The sequence below is a fragment of the Microtus oregoni genome, unplaced genomic scaffold (genome assembly GCF_018167655.1).
Source record: "Microtus oregoni isolate MIOR12 unplaced genomic scaffold, Mior012 000002F_ref0000024, whole genome shotgun sequence".
Lineage (NCBI taxonomy): Eukaryota > Metazoa > Chordata > Mammalia > Rodentia > Cricetidae > Microtus > Microtus oregoni.
In genome coordinates this window covers 53,907,076-53,931,037 of record NW_024543061.1, presented here as the reverse complement: position 1 = coordinate 53,931,037, position 23,962 = coordinate 53,907,076, and the positions used below count along the sequence as shown (strand labels likewise).

Below are 23,962 nucleotides of genomic sequence, written 5' to 3'. Positions count from 1 at the left end.
TGAGAATTTAGCATAAAAAGTACTAGTTCAGGCCGGGCAGTGCTGGCACATGCCTTTCCCAGCACTGAGGAGGCAGAGGCAGTTGGATCTTTGTGAGTTCAAGGCCAGCCAGGGCTACATATAGAAACCCTGTCTCCAAAAAAACAACAAACTAGTTGATTTGTTCAGTAAATATTAAATGCTCATTGGGAAATACTATATCAGGAACTTGGTAAATGGTGATGAAAATAGTTAACTACCCTTGCACATTCTGGCTCTGACCAGCTTACTTTTGAGATTTAAATGGTTTCTTTTGTCAAAGATGGATTTTAAGTTTATGTTAAACCAATAATGTATTTTGCCAATTGCAAAAATGGCCATCTAGGGCATAAAACCTTTACAAATTTCATAATATTCATTCAGTTCATTCTCTAGTGAGTAGTTCCAAGAAGCCAATTGGCTACTGACTATGCTGTCAATGTGGATTCTGTTTTCAAAGAAAAGAAGTACTTTGTCCTTTATTCTAAATAGAAACATCATACTGAAAATCTAAGCTGAATGAAGCCAGACTCCCAAAATAACTTCCTATCAAAGCTCAAGCAGGGCTGAGGTTATTTCATTTCCCAAAGTACTAACTGAGGAAGGATTTGGTACAACTGAACAATGAGCTAGGCAGGAATAACAACACACATTAGCCCCCCACAAAGACTAACAGGATTAGTTTATTATTTGTTTATTGGGCTTTGAAAAGTAATACATATACTAAAAGAAAAATTACTTTTATTAGGCTTTGTTGGTCCCATACTTCTACTGACGCTTCTACTACTTAGTAATGTCCTGTTTTGGTTGTATTTATTTTAAGGCAGATGGTAAACTGTAGGTCTGCAGGGATGCTTTAGTTTCTGAGGGTGTCATAAAGAATTTAGGCTACAGAACAGTAGGCTGCACAGCTGACAGAACATGGCCTGAAGTGTTCTCAAACCTAGAAGCCAAGAAATGTAGGCCTCTCAGGAATTACCATTACCTTCTTCACCTTGTTAACAAAAAAGCGTAATACTAAGTTACTTTTCTGCTATTTTTCTTCCAAAGCAAGTTCTTTATGCTGCATGTCCAGCAATAGGAACTTTAAATACTACAGTCCTCTTCATTTTTCCTTTTACCAAGGAGGGTGTCTTTCTCCATCTTGTTCTGAAGGATGAATAAAGACTTGAGTTGTGCGTTTTAGAAGATAAACTGCAGCATGAAGGCCCCCGATGTTCACCCAGACCGTATGGACCTTTCGCCACAAATGTCCCATTCCAGATAATGCCTAGTACACATAAAAAAGCATAAAAGTCATTAGGCTGCCAGTCTGCTTTTAAACTAACCTGGAATCTTTGCCACTTAAGAAATGCTATGGGTGATGCTATGGGCTATGGGCTGCAGAGTTGGCCCAGAAGTTAAGAGCACTGCTGTTCTTGTAGAGGATCTGGGTTCAGTTTCTGGGACCCATGTGGCAGCTCAAAACTATTAACTCCAATTCTAGGGAGATCCATCCAATACCCTCTTCTGTCCTTTGAGGGTACGGGGCATACATCTGGTGCAAATACAGGCAGGGGATGTATGGGGTGTATGTGTATGGGGGTGTGCAGTAAGGAAAGGTCTCATTGAATGGTTACACTGGCTGGCCAGCAAAGCTCTGAGGCTTTTCCCATATTCAGGCACTAGGGCCCAACCCTTCTTTTAAGAATCCTAAAGTTACCTTAAGCTGAGATTTTTAACTCTCATGTTCAGTACCTTGGTAAAACATTTCTTGTCCTGAGTAAGCAGTACAGCTCTGCCTGTCCCTGGTCTACAGACACGGCTCATTTCCCGAAGGCAAGCTGGATATAGATTCCAATTTTTCTTCTTGGAGCCCATCCTATAAAAAAAAGGTTAAGTATAAACTGTTGCAAAAGGTAAATGGGTAGTTTCTTAGATGAAACAAGAACAAAATCCAAGGTATGAAGAAGTCATCTTTTAGAGGCCAGAGCTTTGATCTTTCACATTCTGTGCCACTAAAGGAAGCTATGTTAGTCAAATATTCAAAGATTTCTTTCAACATTTTTTTGTGATGGATTTTTAGTTTTCGAGACAGGATTTCTCTGTGTAACAGCTCTGGCTGTCCTGGAACTCACTTTGTAGACCAGGCTGGCCTCGAACTCACAGAGATCCGTCTGCCTCTGCCTCTGCCTCTGCCTCTGGATTGCTGGGACTACCAGATGTACTTTTTTTCCATTTTTACAACTGTAACTTAGTGAAGACAACAAGCAAATTACATGAGCCAAACCACTGAGTAGAGAAATCTGTCCCAAGAAGCACGTGCTCCTCAGCCTATAATGTAAAACAGGATAATGTAATGGAACAATGGATGAAATGAATTACGGTACATATTTCTGACTGAGAAGACAAACAGAAATTACAGGTGAAATCAAACTCCATTTAAAAAGATAAAAACCCAATTCTACCTTTTTCCAAATGGCATATCTGTTACAATAATATCCACAGAAGCAGTTCTCAGTGGGAGGTTGCATATATCCCACTGCACAGCATCAATGGGCAAACCCCAGTATGTTTTTCTGTGGAGACAAAGGAAAGATACTTCAATATATTCTCCCAGGCTAATGAGATGGCATTTGCCATTAAGCCCGATGACCTGGGACCCACATAGAAGGAGAGAACTAAATCCTTTGGTTTGACCTCTCACCCCCTACTACCTACCTACCTACCTACCTATCTATCTACCTACCTACCTACCTATCTTCCATCTATCATCCATCTATCTATCTCTATCTATCTATCTATCTATCTATCTATCTATCTATCTATCTATCTATCTATCTATCTATCTATCTGAGGCAAGGTTTCTCTGTAGCTTTGGAGCCTGTTCCGGAACTAGCTGGCCCCGAACTCACAGAGATCTGCCTGCCTCTGCCTCCCGAGTGCTGGGATTAAAGGTGTGCCCCACCACTGCCCAGCAATCACCCCTACCTACTCTTGTGCCCACACACAAATAAATAAATGTAAAAAAAAATTCTGCAGCATTTTAAAACTTTTAAAATCATTTTTCTTAAAAAAAAAAATGTTACAGTAGTGTAGGAAGAAATATAGCCATAACTGAAATACAAGCTTTCTAAATGGTTAAGGCTGGATGTAAGGGTTCACACAATTTTAAAAAGCATCAGGGGAAATGAGTTTACATGTAAAAAAGTGTTTAAATGTCCAGAGAAATGGCCCAGCTGGCAAAGATGCCTGGCACTAAGGCTGACACCCAGAGCAGGAAGAAGAGAACTGACTGCACAGGTTGTCCTCTGACCTCCGCACCATGGCACAGCTGCATGACACTCCCAGGCCCACACTTAACAAACAGAAATAGGCCAGGCCACAAGTCAGGGCCACTGGTAATCTAGAAGTTAGGTGAATGGCTTTCATGCTTCTTTCACGTCACATTATTTTATTTATTTTTTTTGGTTTTTCAAGATAGGTTTTCTCTGTAGTCCCAAGATAGGTTTTCTCTGTAGTCCCAGCTGTCCTGGAACTCACTGTGTAGACCAGGCTAATCTCAGAGTCATGGCAATCCACCTACCTCTGCCTCCCAAGTGCTGGGATTAAAGGTGTTACTACAACCTGGCTTAACACACATCATTTTAGAAAAAAGCTTAATGAATTGTAATAGTTCTATATGATGGAATGTTGTGCAGTCATTTAAAATGGACTATGTAAACATATTAAGAGTATTTTCAAATTTGTGACATTAAAATGAATGTACTCATGTACTACAAATGTAAATAGTTGGATTTGGTAGCTCATGTCTACAATCCCAGTCTTGGGAGGCAAAGTCAGGAAGATAACTCTTGAGTCTGAGGCCAGCTGTGCTATACAGTGAGTTCAAGGTAAGACCTAGTTATAGGATGTGACCTTTGCTAAATAATAAATCTATACTGTACTGTACTATTTGGAAAAAGGACATAAAAATAATTAAGAAAAAAGGAGAAATAAAATTGGAGTAAAGAATGAAAAATGTAGTTAATTATAAATGATGTTCAGTAAGCTAGGTGGTGTCTCTCACATTGTTCATAAAGTTATAGAGAGGCCACAAAGCACTGGCAATGAACGATAATTCTAAGGCAGTATGGAGAGTGACTCGCAAATATGGAATGCAGTCTCTGAAGTTAAACTTACCCATCTTTAATCTGGCTCTTAGTCAATAGAGATGAGATATTATTTGCTGCTCGGTTCACTGCCAGTGGGTTGTTGTCCCCAGCAATATGGTAACAGTGAGACCACTCAGTAGCACCCTATGAGACAAGAATGTTACGTATGCCACAAGAGACAATTAAAGGGTAAGTCATTATGGTCAATGTTCAATAACATGGCTACCGAGCCAACAGAAAGGACTTCCCTGTTCTTTTTCACCCACTGGAGATGTAGCTCCAGTGTCACCCACTGTGACATCAATATCAGCTCCAGAAGCACTCTGGGTACCTCTGTTGCTGACTTGTCCCACTTTTAACTATGTCTATCAACTCTGTCTTCCACGTAATCTGGCAACTCCTTCAGCATAGGTCTATTATTTTACTCAGTCACTACGCAGCAAAGGCTGGTGCATACAAGAGACTACATTCCCTAAGTTAACATGATTTTAAAAACTTAATGAAACTGCCGGGAGTGGTAGTGCACACCTTTTATCCCAGCACTCAGGAGGCAGAGGCAGGTGGATCTCTGAGTTTGAGGCCAGCCTGGTATACCAAACAAATTCCAGGACAGCCTGGACTGTTATATAAAGAAACCTTGTCTCAGAACCCCAACCCATCCCCCCAAAATTAACCAAACTAATTAGACCTATACTCTTGGATTGTGAGAGTTTAGCTTTAAAAGATAACCACCATTTGTTTCTTAAAGGATTTTGTAGTTAAGTAAAAAAATGTCAGCAGAATATAAATGCCAAGCATTGACACACTATAGTAGTACAGTTTCTGCCATGAAGACATGCAAGCATGAATACAGCACTAACTTTGTATTTGCCCAGGCCCTTGAGGGTGATGACATATTCTAGTCTATTATTCTACAATGACTGCAAACAAAAGGAATGTTCAAGTATGCCTGAAACTGGCCAGGTAGGAATACAGAAGGAACCCACAGAGTAGGTCTCTCAGGAGATTCTTACCCACTGGAGATATGGCTCTAATGAGTAAGAATCTTTGCCAACCATCTTTCTTTTAAACTTTTAATCTAATTTGGATATCTTACCTCAGGCTGCATGTTACATTACTTCTAAATCTCAGCATATTCTAGGCCAGATATTTGAAACTGAACACATCTGTTCACAGACCCTTCACGATTTCCATCATTTCTCAGCTAAAGCTTCTTTCTACAATGGTGCTCTCATGCCTACTTTAACATGGAAATGGCTCAGATTGGCTTTTCCCCCACTTTTATTCTCATGTCTGTTTCTATTGTATGTTTCTGGACACATGGTAACTTCACCTGGTATTGCATAGAAAGGACGTAGTTTAATGCTGGAGAAGTACAGCTTTGTTCCCAGAACTCTTTTTTTTTTTTTTTTTTGTTTTTTTTCGAGACAGGGTTTCTCTGTGGTTTTGGAGCCTGTCCTGGAACTAGCTCTTGTAGACCAGGCTGGTCTCGAACTCACAGAGATCCGCCTGCCTCTGCCTCCCGAGTGCTGGGATTAAAGGCGTGCGCCACCACCGCCCGGCTTTCCCAGAACTCTTGACCATAACTAAGCTCTCGGGTTCAGATCTCAGCAGCAGTCACTCCCCAGCCAACACCAGTCTGCTTCACAACATGCAGACCACGTGGTTTTCTCTTGATCTCAACTCCTGATCAAAGTCAGACCAAAGATTCTCTAATTACACTTTGGATTATTTTTCCCTCTGTGGGTTGCTTTGGGCTTGCTCATCCGTTCCATTTCTGCCCACTCAACACAATCTGTGGTACTTATGTGCAGTTTCTTTTCACTGGTTTTGATATAGTCGGGAATGTTTCACCATGTTTCACACAAACCTTTAAGTGATTTTACTGTGAGCTCCTTCCTGTCAATCACTTACAGACATACAGGTGTTGTGATTCAATCTCAACAGTTTTCTACATACAAGATTCCTTTTCCACTGTGTGTGGTGGCTCATGCCTGCAATACCAGCACTTGGGAGATGCTAAGGCAGGAGGACTGCTTTGAATTCAAGGCCAGCCTGTGCTACATACCAAGACCCTGCCTCAAAAAGGTTAAAAATCATAATGAATAAAAAAATCTTCCCAGTTCTGATTTTGCCTTCTGTAGTTTTTTTGTGTTTTGGGTTTTTTTTTTTTGTTGTTGTTGTTTTTGTTTTGTTTTTCAAAGACAGGGTTTCTTTGGGTAGCCCTGACTGTTCTAGAACTCACTCTGTAGACAGGGGCTAACCTCTAACTCAGATATCTACATGTTTCTGCTTCCCAAGTGCTAGTATCAAAAGCGTGGGTCACGGCTGCCCAGTGCCTTCTTTATGTTTTATGAGTGAAGCAGTAATTCTGAAAATTATTTCAGGGCACTGGTTATGTAGCTTTGTCAGACTTCCAAAATATGTAAAGTAATGTTTAAAAAAAGAAAAAACAGGTAAAAAGACTGAGTATGGTAGTTTGTAGCCTTAATCCTTGTAAAGATGGATAAATCTCGGTGAGTTGGAGGCCAGCCACAGGTACACAGTGAGACCCTGTCTCAAAACAAACAAATATAAAAAATGTTCATAGGTGGTGGGTTTTTCTAGTTTTGTTTTGCAGTGCTGGGGATCAAGTCCAGGATCTGTGGCATGCCAGGCAACTACCTCAGCACTGAGCTACAACTCTGGTTTCTCCTTTTCATAACTAAACTTGTTCACTCCAGGAACCTCTAATTATATGGAGAGGAAAACCAACTTCCTCCAGTTTATGATACCTTCCGTTAGCCTCTGCTCTTCAATCTAGTGGCTCATCGATCATAGAAAAAGGATTTATCAGTTTGTCATTTTCAGCTCCTCTGTCATCCAGAAAATTTGACTATCTAGTTGTATGGCACTTCCTGTTTGAAATAAATGATATTATCACTTGCATATGGAAAAATAAATAGGGATTATTACCTCTATTGGTATTGCCCCTGTTCCACACATTGGATCCACTATTACATCAGTAGGTTTAGGTTCACAGAGCCTGGAGGGAGAAAACAATTCAGTACATGTGAGATCAGCCAAAAGCTGAGGCTTCCACAATAGGGATTCCTAAAGGTTAGGACACAGGCATGAAGGAGCAGCAATCTATAATCTAAAGTCAGCCTATGGCTAGCACTCAGTAGCAGTGTTCACCTATGTGTACAAGGCTTTGGGTTTCAAACTTAATGTGGTTTAATTCTCGAGATAACATCTTTAAGATAAAATAACTGCTTTACCTTTATACACGTGTCATTTCACTGAATCCTTGTAACATCCCCATTACCATTTAACAAACTGATGCAAAGACACATTTTCCTAGGCCCCGTATGAGGTGACAGTCAGGACTACAGGTCACTGTGAATAACTTCACGTGTTACTTACCTCCTCTGTGTAGCACCAATCCTCAGGTCACTAAGTGTCATCTGTTCTAACATTTTCATGTTCTTTTTAAGATCTTGCACCATGAATGCTAACGATCTCCCTCCTAAGACAGATTCTTAGGCAAGCCTGTAATGTCAGTCATTGCTAATGGGCCATGACTGGGCATCTGATCAAAACACGTCACTCAAATCCTCTTAGGAATCTGGAATAAAGAGCAAGTAGCCCTGGGTGTGTGAGCTAGTCATGTGCAAATGGAGGTACATATATTTAAATGGTGGGCAGCCACATGCATGGCTGAGCTGAGCAGAAGCCCAGAAGCTTTCAAATGAGAGAAAAGCAGTCTCCTGTGTTTTCTATCATCTAGTTTCTACCCTTCTTAGTTTTTAACCTTTATGTGTATGGATGTCTTGCCTGCATGCATATCTGGATTGCAGATGAGCAGTGCCTGTCAAAGTCAGGAGAGGGATCAGGTCCCTTGAAAGTGGAGTTACAAACAATTGTGAGCCACCATGTTAGTGCTAGGAATTGAACCCAGGATCTCTGGAAGAGCAGCCAGTGCTCTTATGGTGCTATGCCAATTTCCAGCCCCACAATTTCTACCTTTCTTGAAATGGCTTTCAAGACTTTTTGTGAATTTGGTATAATTTTCTGCTCATCTCCCCAACCACCCTGTTCTCAGCATAATTATCACTTCGTGTGTATATGTGCACATGTGTACACATTTGTGTTTGCCTACATGCACGTGAAGGTCAGAGGTCAACACTGAGCATTTCTCTCACTCTTTGGTTTTAGTTTTTTGAGAGAAGATCTTTCTACAGAGCCCTAGCTGTCCTGGAACTCACTCTGTAGACCATGCTGGCCTTGAATTCACAGAGATCCGCCTGCCTCTCTGCCCGCAGAGTGGTGAGAAAGATGCCTGGCTGTGCATCTTTCTCAATTGTTCTTCATCTCAGTGTTTGAGAAAGGGTCCCTCACAACTTGGAGCTCACAGATCCAGTTAGACAGGCTGCTCAGAGAGCCCTAGGGATCCTCCTGTGTCTGCTCCTGGTACTGGAATGACAGGCACACGTGCTGCTGGGAGGTCAAACTTGGCCCTTATGTGCAAAAACTGTACGGAGCTGCTTCCTCAGCCCAATCATCACATTTTAAATTCTGTTTAGCTTTTTAATACTTGCACCCAAAATAAATCTTTGTATGCTGGTTTCTATAATTACAGCTGGAGGCAGATAATAAATGTCTGTTCAATGAATGAAATTTAGGAGTATTTCTTTTAAATTTTCTGTTATCAACTTCATATCCAGTTGTGAGGAACTATGAATTCACACATGACCAGAATAAAAGAGGAAGCAAAAACTAGAAAGGAAGGAAATAAACTTATATGACTCATTAGGACATGCCAGGCACTGTATAAAAAAAGGCAATCTTTGTTTCTGCCTCCAATGTTCATAAACCAAACTTTTTAATATTTTTTTTACCAATGTGTATGTATTTGTATCTCTCTGTGTACTGCACACGTGTGTACACATGCACATGTGTACAGGTACCCATGGAGGCCAGAAGAGGATTTTGGAAGAGGGTATTGAGCTGGAATTAAAGACAGTTGTAAGCTGCCAGATATAGATGCTGGGAATTGAACTCTGGTTCTCCGAGAGAACAGCAGGAACTAGTAACTGCTGAGCCATCTCTACAACCCCACAATCAGCCACCACTCTATTTTTTTTTTTTTTTTTGGTTTTTCGAGACAGGGTTTCTCTGTGGTTTTGGAGCCTGTCCTGGAACTAGCTCTTGTAGACCAGGCTGGTCTCGAACTCACAGAGATCCGCCTGCCTCTGCCTCCCGAGTGCTGGGATTAAAGGCGTGCGCCACCACCGCCCGGCCCACCACTCTATTTTTAAAAAAGTATGTGTATGTGTGCCTGTGTGGGTAGATATGTGCCTGCAAATGCTGAACTGTAGACAAGAAGACAGAGGCTTGAATCCCCTGGAGCTGGAGTTGTGGGTCATTATCATCTGTCTGCCAACCTGAGTGCTAGCAACCAAATTCAGGTCCTCTGCAGCATGTGCTCTTAAACCTCTGAGCCATCTCTCCAGCAGACTAAATCTTTTTTTCTTTTTCTTTTTTGCTTATATAGAAAACTACATAATCTATCTGTCATCTTTATGTAGGGCCTGCTAATCTCTGAACTGCTTTAGTTTTTTGTATATGTACTGCCAAATTGAGCACATGAATAATCTTTAGAGTCCCATGTCAAACACATTTTGCAATCTTGAAATCAAGTTTAGAGAGGGAAAACTCTTATTTAAGACAGCAAACAGGAATAACAGAAAAATGACAACAGAAAACAGTTGCTTGCCTTGCCTTTCTAAAAGTCCCATGATGATCCCTGGGTTGCTGCCATTGTAACATATAAAAATATCAGTAAGTGGTGAGTCTAGGATCCCAGCTCTCACGATACCAAGCTGGCCTGTGCTGCACTGCAACAGCTTCACTCAGCACAAGTTCTGTAGTCATTTACACATTTTAAGGATTCCTTGTCTACTTCACTGTATAAACACAAAGCCTAGCAAATCTAGCTCTATCTCCTGTAAAAGAATATCCTTTTTCGGGCTGGAGAGATGGCTCAGCGGTTAAGAGCATTGCCTGCTTTTCCAAAGGTCCTGAGTTCAATTCCCAGCAACCACATGGTGGCTCACAGCCATCTGTAATAAGGTCTGGTGCCCTCTTCTGGCCCGCAGGCATACACACAGATAGAATATTGCATACATAACAAATAAATAAATAAATATTAAAAAAAAAAGAATATCCTTTTTCAACTGAAGACACACACGAAGCTACGACTCTCACACTATAATCAATACTAACACACCATCTAAGCCAACACTGAATACTGAAGAGGAAACAGGCAACTTTGTGTCTTAACCAAGAAATATTATTTTAGAAAATGGGTGCTTTTAGGCAAGATGCAGAGCAAAGTGTCCACTGCAATATAGATAGAAAATCCCCTTCTGTTACCTGAGCATCCCATAGGCAAGAGTTGACCTAAGAGTTGTTGGTCCAAAATGTGTAATATTTCTGCGATGGAGACTCTCCTCTGTCAATGCAATGCCAACAATGACTTCATTATCATGGATGTTCAGGAGAACCTACATTAAATTTGATAAAAGAAATAGTTGGCATTCTTCAAACTGCACTTATTGCCAAGATTTTTTTTTTTTTTTAATTTTAAAGCAGGGCCTTTGCTGGGTGTGGTGTTGCCTTCCAAGTGCTTTAATCCCAGCACCTGGGAGGCAGAGGCAGTGGAGCTCTCTTGAGTTCAAGGCCAGCCTAGCTTACATAGTGAGTTCCAGAACAGCCAGGAGTAGATAAAGAGACACAGTCTGAAACAAAACAACAACAAAATAAATAATTTAAAAAAATAAAATAAAACGGGATTTCAGAGTCAAGACTGGCTTGAATTTCTTATGTAAATTAGCTGTATTGAACGCAAAATCTTCATGCCTCTGCCTCATAAATGCTGGGATCACAAGTACGAGATAGATGTCTACCTCATTAAGACTTTTTGAAGTTTAAAGATAAAACAGAAACAAAACAACTTTCTTATACAGGGCTGGGGAAATGACTCAGTGGAGAGAGTACTTGTAATTATGAAGACCTGAGTTTGGATCCCCAGTACCCACAGAAAAGTCAGGTGTGGCTTGGACATATACAACCACCATGCACAAAAACTTTCAATTTAGAAATTTTTTATTTTTGCTGGGCTGGGGTGGCACGTGCCTTTAATCCCAGCACTCGGGAGGCAGAGGTAGGCAGATCTCTGTGAGTTCGAGGCCAGCCTGGTCTATAAGAGCTAGTTCCAGGACAGGCTTCAAAGTTACAGAGAAACCCTGTCTCAAAAAAAAAAAAAAAAAATTATTTCTTATGTATGAGTATTTTGCTTGAACGTGTATCTGTGCATCATATACACACTTGGTGTCTATGAAGACCTCGGGAACTAGAGCTACAGACAATTGTGAGTTGCCTGCCATGTGGACGTTGGGAATTAAACCTGTACCCACTGAAAGAGCAGCCAATTCTTTTAACCACTGAGCCATCCCTCCAGCCCACACAAACTTTCTGAGTTACGCTTCGCATGCTTACTATAAAGTGCATGACATTCATTTATTTATTTATGTGTATGTGTGCGTACATGGCCTGAGTGTGGAAACCAGAGGACAACATCCACCATGTGTCCTAGGAATTGAACTCAGGTCAGCAGCCTTGGTGACAAGTCTGACTACCCACTGAGCCATTTCATGAGCCTGGAGGTATGTAAATCCTAATGATATATATGTTTCAGGGAGCTTGCCCTATATACAGTACCCTTTAGACGGCTCCCTTTGTTTCCTTCCTGGTCAACATGCAGGGTGATCATTAATCTGACCACTACTATTATAAATTAGTTGTATCATTTTTGAATTTCACAAAAATAAAATATATACACATATATTTATGTATATTCTATTTTGATTTAATTTTAAAATATGTTCTTTTTACTCTATTTATATACAAACTGGCTATCATTAGATTATCTCCTAGTTTTTATTATATTAACATATTTTCATGACATGGCTTTAAAATATCAGTATGTGTGTGTGTGTGAGTGTGTGTTATTGTTCTTTTATTTTGTTTAAGACAGGATTTCACTGGGCAGTGTTAGCATCCAACTTTAATCCCAGCACTTGGGAGGCAGAAGCAGGTAGATCTCTGAATTCGAGGCCAGCTAGGTTTACAGAGTGAGTTCTTAAACAGTCAGTGTTACAAAGAAACCCTGTCTCAAAAAACCAAGAAGGGGAAAAATGAAAAAATAAACAAACAAGACAGGGTTTCACTATGCATTCTTGCTGTCCTGGAACTCACTATATAGACCAGACCAGCTTTCAAATTTGAGATCTGCCCATCTGTCTCCTCAGTCAAAGGCATATGCTACCACACTTAACTACATTTATTTTTTTTAATTACTCCAATTTTTGGGAAGGCTTCAAACATATGCAAGTGCAACAAGCCCTCTTCCGCAGCAGACTCTCGAACACACCTTTCTCCAGAGCTGACACTGACATGTTTGCTTTATTAGCTATGGTTTTCTTAGTATTTTTATATAATGTCTAGTGACTGTCTTTGTCCTAGTTTTCCTAACTCAAAAATATTCTATGAAGATAAAACTGTTCCCTAATCTTCCCTAGAATGTCCTCATCACAGATTTGTCAGCATCAGCAGTCAAGAGCTGACACTCCAGCATGCACGGCCCTGCTCTACACATCTTCCTCGCATGGCCTCATTTCCTATGAGCCCCTCCGAGCCTAGGACACAGAGACAGCAGTTCATGTGCCCTTTGCACAAGGGCCCGAGTTACAATTTAACCCAGGCAGTGTAGCTCCATGATTTGTTCTCTGTGTGACTGTGCTAGTTTCTGGACATGGCTCTTCTTCAGCCTATTCACTCTCATGGCAGCTGTGTAAGGGAGTATGGAATGGGGAATTGTACTAGTCTGACATGTTTTTAAAGAAAAGTTACAAAGAAAGTGACATGCCCCAGATTTAAGTAACCCAAAAGCAACAGAAATTGACTTCTTGGTAAAATGTCAACTGCTAGGGACCTATATGAGGCACCAGAAATGTAAGGAACTCAAATTACTATTATGCACATTAGTCACCCAGTAGTCACAAGGTAATCAAGCTAGCAGGAGGCATTGGGTTTTGAGAACCTAGCCGACTTTAAAAAGCAGAGCTGGTTTCATTTGAGGATTAAGCCCTAAACCCAGACTTGAGGGTCTGAAAATTAGATTCCAATATGATTTAGCAGCAAAACTCTGCAATTAAGATAAAAGTAAGTTTTAGGTAAATATACAATCTAGAAGTCCACATAATGTAGAAAATTCCTAGCTTAAAAATTAGAGGACTGTGTAGATACCGAGGAGTGTTTGTCTACTATGTACAAGGTCCTGGAAGCGGAGTGTTTGTCTACTATGTACAAGGTCCTGGAAGCGGAGTGTTTGTCTACTATGTACAAGGTCCTGGAAGCGGAGTGTTTGTCTACTATGTACTAGGTCCTGGGTCTGAGTCCAGCACAATTTATAAAAAGGACTCATCTTCTACTGGACATGGTGATGCCGAGTTCAGAGACAGAGACAGTGCACACCTGAGGGGCTTTCAAGGCGGGCTCTCTACATAGTCCTAGCTGTCCCAGAACTCACTAGGTAGACCAGGCCTGCCTTGAACTCACAAAAGATGCTCTCCCTCCTGAGTGCTAGGATTAAAGGCGCGTGCCGCCATTACTTGAGTTCTGACCACCTGTCCATTGAGCACTTAGCATATACCAATATACTATACCAAACTCTTTAAGTCATTATTTCGTTTGGCTTCTGTAGTATAGACCTTCAAGGTATATACTATTATTGGCTCCACTGCAAACAGAGGCTCAAAGAGATAATCTTGTCCAATTCTAGAGTTTCAGAGTAAAAATTTCAGTCTATACCTATCCCTCCATAGGCCACGCTATTCCTAACTACATCCTCCTAGCTCTGTGGCCACTGTTTTACTGTCCCTTTACTAGGTTAGTCTGGAAATTCTACAGATATATGAGAACCTGTTTTCTCTTCTGTGTGTGAGTGTGCGGAAACCATTTTACACTGAGTGTCTTTTTACTATCCTACCTTATTTTTGAGACAGGGTCTCTCACTGAACCTGGGTCTTGTTTCGGTTGGACTGCCGAACAAGCTCTATGGTGTTGCCTGTTTACCTCTCAGTGCTAGAGTTAACATGCACACATTCGTTTTCGGCTTTTGTGTGGGTGCTAGGGATCCAAACGCAGGTTCTCATGCTTGCTCAGCAAGCGCTTTACCCACTGAGCCATTTTCCCTGCCCCATTACAGCCATAATGATCAGTCAACACTAATACCCACCTCTACATCGAAGTTGGTCATATCAGCTTTCCACTTAAAATACTCTTGAACAGAACCCCCAAAATCCCTCGCAGCCTCATTTGAGGTAAAGCAATGTTTCTCTCCTGCTCTGTTGCAGGTGACTCTAAACTTTTGGACTTGTGGCTCAGTTTCTTCTCTTAGGCATTCACCAGTCTCATCTTTGCAAAATGCCAAGACATCGCCCACTAAGGTTGATATTTCTTCTTTGATGGCTGGATTTTCATAATAGTCCAAGATATGTGATTCTGAAGTGCTGCTGGAAAGCTTCTTACCGCCTTTCTCTTCTGCTTTGTCTCCTTGGCCACAGCTGGCCTTCTCTTGATCTGCACTCTGACTTGCCTTTCTGCGCTTTGCTTTCTTCTTCTTGAAACTGGTGTTAATCTGCCAGACTTTTAAAGGGTCAGACCATGGGAGCTTTCCAGCCAATTCTTCAAAGTCCTTTAGAACTTCTTCCTGCAAAGAAATGGAGAATGAAGCCCTTTCATTTCTCACCAATTTAACTGAACAAATAGATGCCCACTTTTTTTACATACAGCTCCGAGTCCTTATGATGAGGGGTGGGAGTGCAGAAACAAAGGGGAAAATAATGCCTGCAATTAAGGAAGTCCCAGTGTAAATGATGAGCAAGGATATAGAAACATCACGCTACTAAAGGGCAATAGAGAAGGCAGGTCAGACACAGCACCGAGGAATGCCTGTGGGGACGGGAGGACAGCAGTAGACGGGTAGAAGACAACCAGTTTAAGGCTTCCTTTCAGATGTTCTGAATTTGAACAAGATTATAGAGGTTTAAAAATGTCATCTGTCCAGATTTGTAAACAGCATGATTATCTTTTTGTTATAGGGTCTCTTCTCTATAGTCCTGGCTATTGTGAAATATGTCCTTGAATAGGCTCTGTAGACTGTGCTGGCCTAGAACTCACAGAGCTCCACCTGCCTCTGGCTGCTAAAGTGCTGGGATTAAAGTGTGCACTACCACACCTGGCTCATATGGTTATTTTTAAGAAATAAATTTGGTGGTACCTGCCCTGTCAAATTCTTCTCTTCCAGTTTGACTACAGTACTAAGCATGATCTATAGTTACTAGGTTTATGTACTGTTTACTAGCAAGGCCACTCCTGTAAGTGTATGGTGGAAAGACCCAAATTACCTTGACCTTTGCTATAGGCCACACACCTACAACAGCAGAGGCATATAAAGGGTGGTTAATATACAGCTGCCAGGGTGGGTTTATTGGCACAGGTCTGTAATTCCAGCTACTAAGGAACCTGAGGCAAAGTTGCAAGTTCAGGCTTTCCTGAGCTACAGAGTAGGTTAAAGGCCAGCCAAGATAACTTATTAACACCTTACCTCAAAATAAAAGTAAGAGGGTCAGGGATATCACTCAGTGGTACAGAGTACAGGGTCCTAAATTCAACTGCTAGTACTGCAGGAGTAAACAACAAAGTAGTGACTGATGATACTGAAATTCCAAGTACAGAAGACTGCTATCCAACAGAGCAAACACTAGCCGAACAGAGCTGTAGAACCTATATAAACAACTACAGTATAGATGTTTAAACGACTTAAAGCTCCAGAAGCCAGGTGTGGCGGTGCACACCTTTAATCCCAGACAGAGACAGCTGGATCACGGAGAACTTGAGGCCAGCCATGTCTATCAAGTCCTTTCCAGGCCAGGATGCAGTGAGATTCTGTTTCTGAACAAAACCTTTAGGAAATGAAATAATCTGTTTCTCAGTCACATTTTATACTCCAATCTAGCAGTCAGCATGCTACTTTTTCAAGTATTTTTGTCTACAGTTCATTGATAAGAGTTAAGTGTGGCCGGGCGGTGGTGGCGCACGCCTTTAATCCCAGCACTCGGGACGCAGAGGCAGGCGGATCTCTGGGAGTTCGAGGCCAGCCTGGTCTACAAGAGTTAGTTCTGGGATTGGCACCAAAGCTACAGAGAAACCCTGTCTCGAAAAAACAAAAAAAAGCCGGGCGGTGGTGGGGCACGCCTTTAATCCCAGCACTCAGGAGGCAGAGGCAGGCGGATCTCTGTGAGTTCGAGGCCAGCCTGGTCTACAATAGCTAGTTCCAGGACAGGCTCCAAAACCACAGAGAAACCCTGTCTCGAAAAACCAAAAAAAAAAAAAAAAAAAAGAAAAACAAAAAAAAAATAAATAAATAAAAAAGAGTTAAGTGTGTTTTGCTTGATGAACTCCAAAGCCTCTGTTCCCATGAGGCCAGAGAGGAAGTAAAGATTAAGACAATTCATTCAGTGGAATAAAATTTATACTTCAATAAAACAATAAAAGAGAAAAAAGGAAGGAAGAAAAGACTTGTTTATCCCCAGTCAGTTTGGGGACAGCTCTTGTTCTGGAAAACCCTCAGGGTCTCACCCTTGGGACTCCCTTACAAAGGTCAGAGAGGAACTGCCTCATTCATGTGTGAGGAAGTTCAAAACTTCTCAACACAGAGCTTAGGAAGTAAACAAAAGGATGCAGGGAAAGGAAACAAAACAGGGAAAAAATAGCAGAGGAAGAAGTCACCACAGAACAGCATTAAGAAATATTATTTAAAGTCAGAAAAAAGAAAAAAAAAAAGACAATGACATCCAAATTAAGCAGACTTAGAAGCAGAAAGGAAATGAGGTGAGTCACCAGGAGATGGAAGGAGTTTACAGAGTTTAAAGAGTTGAACATCATCACACAAAAACAAGAAAGCAGTAAGGGAGAAATATTTATCAAGACTCTTCACAACATTTATTGCTAGAAGAAAATGAACACTGACTACCACGCTTTTTCTAGAAAGGAAGACGACTTGTTTATACTTCAGCTAACAGAACATAGAAAATAAACATCCCTCAACTCGGGGCATTAAAAATAATAAGACAGCCAGGATATAGGGGCTTATCCTAACAATCCCAGGAGAATCTCTTCAAATGCAAGCCTAGCCTGGGCTACAGAAAAAAAACTCATCCTTCAAAAAAAGAAGAAGAAAAGAAATACACCTTTATTCATTAGCTTTAAGACTAAAAAACAAAGTGTGGATTGTGACTATAAACAGAAGCAAAATTACACATCAGCACATAATAGGAAAGAGAAGTAATTTAAGATTGCTACAACCCTCATCTCTTATACTTAGAGGTCAAAGGACAGAGCACAAGCTGATAAAGTATACTTACAGGTCCAACACTGAGGAAGTTAAACACTAAAATCAGAATGGAGTGGAAATAGGGAAAACATGATAATTTCATCTGCAACAATAGCAGAGATATAAAAAAAGTAGATGGAAATGGTAGATTAGATAGATAATACCAAGTTGTATTTATAAAACTAATTGCTAGAATACATATATAAAAGTGCTAAACTATTTTAAAACATAGCACAAGAGCCAGGTGTGGTAAACGCGTGCCTTTAATCCCTGATCTCCAAGCAGACCTCTGAGTTCAAGGTCAGTAAGGTCTACAGAGCAGGTTACAGAACTGCCAGGGCTACACAGAGAATTCCTGTCTCAAAAAAATCTATTAAACAAAGAAAGAGACAGGATCTTTCAGCTAGGTTGGTTGGCTAAAGAGACTGGGGTACTCTTTCCTATCCCTCAGCAATGGGGTAACAGCTATACACTGCCGTGCCTGGCTTTTATGCCAGCACCAGGGACTGAACTTGAGTCCTTGTGCTTGGGCAGTAGGTGCTTTTCCAACAGTGATCTCCTTTGCTCTCAAGAACCCTTCTCATACTGATTTCCAAAGCAACTCTAAAGGTTAGCTCATGTACATCTATACAACAACCAAATTCACCTCTAATTAGATATCAGGACTTCCTCAACGATACAAATTTTAAGATGATAAAAATCTAAACATTTAATAAATTTAATACTATCCTGACAATTTAAAGGCAAGAGAATTTAAGACAAATTTTTTTCTAATGCCCAATAACATTTATTCATGCATAAAACTGACCTTCAAAATTCTCAAATACTTAGCAGCATAACTTTTCAAAAGATTGCTCCTTTTTTTTCTTTTTAGTTTTCACTCAGTTGGTAGTAGCTACAAGAAGTCTCAAGAGGGTGGGGATGTAGTTCAGTGGGAGTGCTCACTTAGGACGCAAAGGTCAGGGATCAACCCCAAGGGCAGCACTAAAGAAAGAAATGAATCCAAAGGATTATGATATCAGTGTTTCTAAGTGTTGGAAGTTATTTTTGTAGGTAATAAGATTTTGAGCTATTTTCAGGGGATATTCTTTTAGAGCTGTCTGAATTTTTTTTTAGGCTGCTGGTTCCCTTAGCCTTTTTGTTGCTATTTAAATTTTTTACTTGGCTCTAAGAAGTGCTTTATCATTAAGCTCCCTTTCTCCCCCAGATCAGTCTGATTGATTTAGGAATACTTTGGCTATCCAAAATAATCTGGAAAATTAATAAAGACCAGAAAATTAGACAGCATACCTCAGTTCTTTTAAGAAAGATTATCTCTAAATTAGACATTAATATAATAACATTGACAGAAAAAGTTTTAAGCACTTGATTCTGGAAACCTGGCCAGAAAGAGATGTAGGGAAAAACCTAAAAGTGTAACTGAGACCTATTTCCAACCTTCAGATTAAACAGCAGCAGAATATTTAAGAGTCAGATGATAAACAGTGGCTGGAGACAAAGCTGTTGTCCTAACGACTGGAAGGGTATTAAATGTTGCTTTGGCTTCACTTCAAAACACGAAGCTAAAGCAGGACCAAAGCAAAATGGGGCAGTAATGCTACTTATGCTCTCTTTTGTTCAAGTGCTGGAAGCAATTCTAGTTTTAAATTATATGTACTATAGGTCAAGCTAATCGAAGTCTCTCCAGTCAACTTTTCCTCCTATAATTTCAGACTTTTTAAAAACACTGACCTTTAAAAGCAGCTTTTGAGATGGGTGTCAAGAGATTTCTGAATTTTAATGGACTTGTTGTGATCACGTATTTGGTATGTGCAAGGCTCTTGTCTTGTTCTTACCATTGTAAACGAACCAACAGCAAAGCTACCAACAGGTAGGTAGTAAACAAGAGAAAACAAGCTCTTTGGGAGGGATGACAGAGTCAGCTGCCACGCTCCAACAGCTCACCTTTGTATTTTTGAACTGGTAATCCTTAAATTCCTGAACAACCACAAACAAGTTATCAACGGATCTCAGACAATGAACCTAGAGAAGAAAACCAATGTTAGAAACAAATTTCTGTAAATACTTTTGAATAACACAGCTATCTACAGTTAAAGATTAAAAAAGAAAAAAAGAGGAAAAGGTACAAAAATGTTGTTTTGAGATAGGGTGTTGCTAGATTGTTCTGGGTTGCCTCAAGCTCATAATTCCCCTTAGTCTTCCAGTACCGGGATTGTCGGCATAGTTTTAAAGCACCTCATATCTATATTTTTGTTGTTGTTTTGAGACAGGATTTCTCTACATAGGCCTGGCTGGCCTGGAATTTGCTATGTAGACCAGGCTGGCCTTGAACTCAGAGATCTGCCTCCCTGTGCCTCGGAAATGCTGGGATTAAAGGTGTGCAACACCACCACCCAGTTCATAAATGTATTTTATATTTAAGAATTTTCCCATCCATTTCTTCGGTAACCTATCAGTTTCTGCTTTTACCAGGAGAGAGGGCCAGTGAGATAGTTTGAAGTGTCAAAGAGGCAATGACACCAGTTTGGAGAAGAGAAAAATTTCCCCATCCTCAAGGTTCCACTCTTTGGTTGCTCATCAGTTCCTGATTTTCTCCAGAGACAGGGCTGGTGAGATAAAGTTATGCAGGCAACAACACTGGTTTGGAGAAGGGAAAAACATAATACATGGGCTTTATCAATCAGACTTGTCATGGCTTGCAGTGGTATGTTGTGTACTGCAGTGGCAAAGAGCGTGGGATTTGAAAGCTGGATGTACAAGTGCAAGCCTGTAGTCCCAGCACTCTAGAGGCAGAGCATGGGGGAACAGGAGTTCAAAGTCACCTTCAGCTGTGTAGTGAAGTTAGGCTAACCTTGGCTACCTGAGACTCTGTTTCAACCTTCTACCTCCCCAAAAAACCACATGGGGTTTAAGCTCTTTCTTTCTCTTTATTTATTTATTTATTTATTTATTTATTATGTATACAATATTCTGTCTGTGTGCATGCCTGCAGGCCAGCAGAGGGCACCAGACCCCCATTATAGATGGTTGTGAGCCACCATGTGGTTGCTGGGAATTGAACTCAGGACCTTTGGAAGAGCAGGCAATGCTCTTAACCTCTGAGCCATCTCTCCAGCCCGGTGTTTAAGCTCTTGTTTTCTGATGACTGAGTTACTGAAGACAAGCTACCTTTCTTCTTAAACCTAATGATTAAAAGAGTAATAGTGCCCAATCTTCACAAAACTGCTGAGGGCATCAACCAAATACCTGTGTACCAACAAATACTACAAATATTTGTGGGTGCCTACTATAAGCTTGGGATACACTGGCAAGCTAAAAAACAAAACCAAAAACAACAACAACAAAAACTCCAGACAATAATATATGCCCATGTCTCTTGTGAGGTACTGAGAAATCGTGTAGCTTTTGTTACACTGGATGTCAGTTCTGGCCTCTACTTCTCACCTGCGGTAATGCGTAATTACTTTTGATCAAGAATGCCTCTGATACAGATGAAATGGAAAACCTCTGCTTTCGTACTTACCCAACTTCTGCTAAAGTAAATGTGTCATAGACAGTCATGTATATTTCATTTTGGTGATCAATCATCAGGAAATGCTATGATCACTTCTACACCAGAGTAAAACTCACACTAAAATGTACTAAGCTGAATATACATTATAATGACATTATAAACATTAACTGTACACTAAAACATACAGTCAATTTCACAAATCAGTATACCAACAGAAAACTCTGATACTTTGAGCAGACCAAAGCAAAGGACTCCCAAGGGAGTCTACAAACTAGAAAAGTAACCAAAAAATAACCAAGTGTAGCTGGGTGTTGGTGGTGCATATCTTTAATCCCAGCACTCAGGAGGCAGAGGCAGGCGGATCTCTGTGAGTTCAAGACCAGCCTGGTCTACAGAACAAGTTCCAGGATCAGCTCCAAAGCTACAGAGAAACCCTGTCTTGAAAACAAAACAAAACAAAACAAAACAAACTATCAAGTTAGCCCGGCAGTAGTATCACATGCCTTTTAATCCCAGCACTTGGGAGGCTGAGACAGGCAGATCTCTGTGAGTTTTAGCCAGCCTGGTCTACAAGAGCTAGTTCCAGGACAGGCTCCAAAGCTACAGAGAAACCCTATCTCGAAAAAACAAAAAGCAAAAAAACAAAAATCAAAACGAAACAAAAAACCCAAGAAGTTAAGAGACTAATTTAAACACCATCTTGTTCAAACCTGAGCCAGACTTTCCACTGCAATGTCAAAATATATCTTGCCCCGGTCTTTGCTGATTCTGCATGGTGACTTCAGTTTCTCTCTCACTTCATCTGCAGCTGTTGGCTCAAAGCCAGTGGGTACAGTGGCTCCAATAGTGACCTGGAGATGCTCAGACTCACTTCTGATGCCACCTTTCATTGCGGGCACAGGCTTCTCGCTCTCCTCAAGAAGGTTCATATCCAGGAGTTGGTTGGTAGCTTCTTGAGTGTCAGACATGGCGGAAATGTTTCTAAAAGGCCTAACGCCTCTTTACAGGCAATACAGAAAAGGAAAATCAAAAACAAAACATAAATAAATCCCAGTCTATTTTCCTATTTCAAATGTATGTACTAGAATTAAAACTGTAGTATAAATAAGGGCATGGATTGCAGGCAGTGAGGCATGATTAAACAAGCAATATATGGGCACGTAAGAGGAAAGGACACAAAGCATTTCCACGGCGTGCAGTGTTTGGTTTGGGGGTCACCTGTGCTGGCAAGCACCATCTTACAACTATTACTTGTTAACATAAAAACAGAAATCCTCCCATCTTGTCCTTCCGGCTGCCAGTTCAGAATGTCAGGCTTTGGCGATTCTGAGAGTTTGAATTCTTGCCTCCCACACTCCCAGGTCCAAATGACCCTAAAGCAAGTTAATCCTGCACAGCCTCAAGCTGGAAACGAATCTTTCTCAAAGTTGGAAGATTTTAATGAGAATAACACAGGACCAAACATTTTAATGTGTGGGTGGGGTGTCTACTTTCCTCCTTCTAGTCCCGCGAGCAGTGTGAATTTAACAAAGATTAACTCAACTTTCCCTATCTAAAATACAAAGATCTGAAAGCTCGCTACAAGATGACGCTGAGATTCAATGATGTGCATCCAGTCTTGGAAATATCTGAAGTTAATAAAACAAACTTCCGGTAAGTTTGTGTCGATTGAAGGGGCTGAAGAAAGGTTACCGTGATGGAAGTCCCATACCTCCCAATTGATTTACAAAGGAGTTGTAACTTAAGTAACACATTTGCCGTCCCTTTGCTGTACCAAGGACAGGCTACAGAGATAACCACCGTGTCCCTGTTCGCCGTCGTTTAAAGACCTCCACCTTCTACAGGTTGGAGAGTTTGATAGGTGGCTCAGACTGGAAGGGAAGTTGGTCTCCCACTCCCACCCTCGATGAAGCCCAGCCAGAAGCCAGAGGCTCCGTCCCGGCCCCGACTGACACTAAGTCACCGCCGCCGCCCTCCCTCCATCCCGCCTACCCGGCCACTCCCACCCGGGCCAGTTACCGGCTGCAAGCACAGACCCTTCCGGCGGCCGCACCTGCGAGCACGCTCGGGGCACGCCGCCGGAAGCCGCATTGCCTCCCCGGAAACGGAAGTCAGACCTTGGGGTCACGGCTCTCCCGCGCTCGGGGTGGGCTGGTTTTGAGAGGAGTGTGCGCATAAAGCTGTGCGCGGTTGGCTGCGTTCTGAACCGGAACAGGAAGGACTGCCGGCGGGTCACCTGTCCCGAGGTAACCTCTGTGGAGGGCGTAGCCGTAGCTGACGTTGCGTTAGCTGCTCTGTCTTTCCTAAGTTTTTTGCGTCAAGCATGGGACTATGACTTGATTACCGTTTTAAAGTGAGAGGAACTAGAACTAAAGAGATTATCTGTCACCATCCTTCTTGCATGGAAGTTTTTGCTTGGAATTTATTTAATTTTATTTTTTTAGATTTTTCGAGACAGGGTTTCTCTTAACTTTGGAGCCTGTCCTGGAACTCGCTCTGTAGACCATGCTGCCCTCGAACTCACAGAGATCCTCCTGTCTCTGCCTCCCGGGTGCTGGGAATAAGGATCTGCGCCACCACTGCCCGGCAGAATTTATTTTTGAGATGGGAATCTATATGTAGCCCTGGCTGGTCTGGAACTTGCTATGTAGACCAGGCTGGCCTGGAACTCACAGAAATCTACTGCCGCTGCCTATGCCTCCGGAGTGCTGGGATTAAATATGAGTAGAGTATGTTGCTTGGTTTCTGCAAAGGGCAATCAAGCTGGGCTGTAATTAGAAAATAGCCCACAGCCTT

The 23,962-nt window shown here is 41.4% G+C and overlaps 1 protein-coding gene across 4 annotated transcripts; it reads right to left on the bottom strand.

The window, feature by feature from the left end:
- Positions 1-702: 702 nt before the first annotated feature.
- Thumpd3 (THUMP domain containing 3) lies at positions 703-23,266 on the bottom strand. 4 transcript variants are annotated; one of them, XM_041637386.1, is made up of 10 exons: positions 23,220-23,266; positions 21,877-22,165; positions 19,597-19,674; positions 14,494-14,967; positions 10,569-10,699; positions 7,107-7,176; positions 4,180-4,295; positions 2,466-2,576; positions 1,756-1,879; positions 703-1,288 (listed from the first exon to the last, which is right to left on the bottom strand). In XM_041637386.1, exons 1-10 carry the CDS (start codon positions 23,255-23,257, stop codon positions 1,136-1,138), a joined length of 1,584 nt encoding a protein of 527 aa, XP_041493320.1. In that variant the 5' UTR covers positions 23,258-23,266; the 3' UTR covers positions 703-1,135. The 4 variants fall into 4 exon arrangements, with proteins under 4 accessions (XP_041493320.1, XP_041493326.1, XP_041493334.1 ...); XM_041637392.1 differs by having other exon boundaries at positions 23,186-23,255; XM_041637400.1 differs by having other exon boundaries at positions 23,159-23,222.
- Between the last annotated feature and the right edge of the window lie 696 nt (positions 23,267-23,962).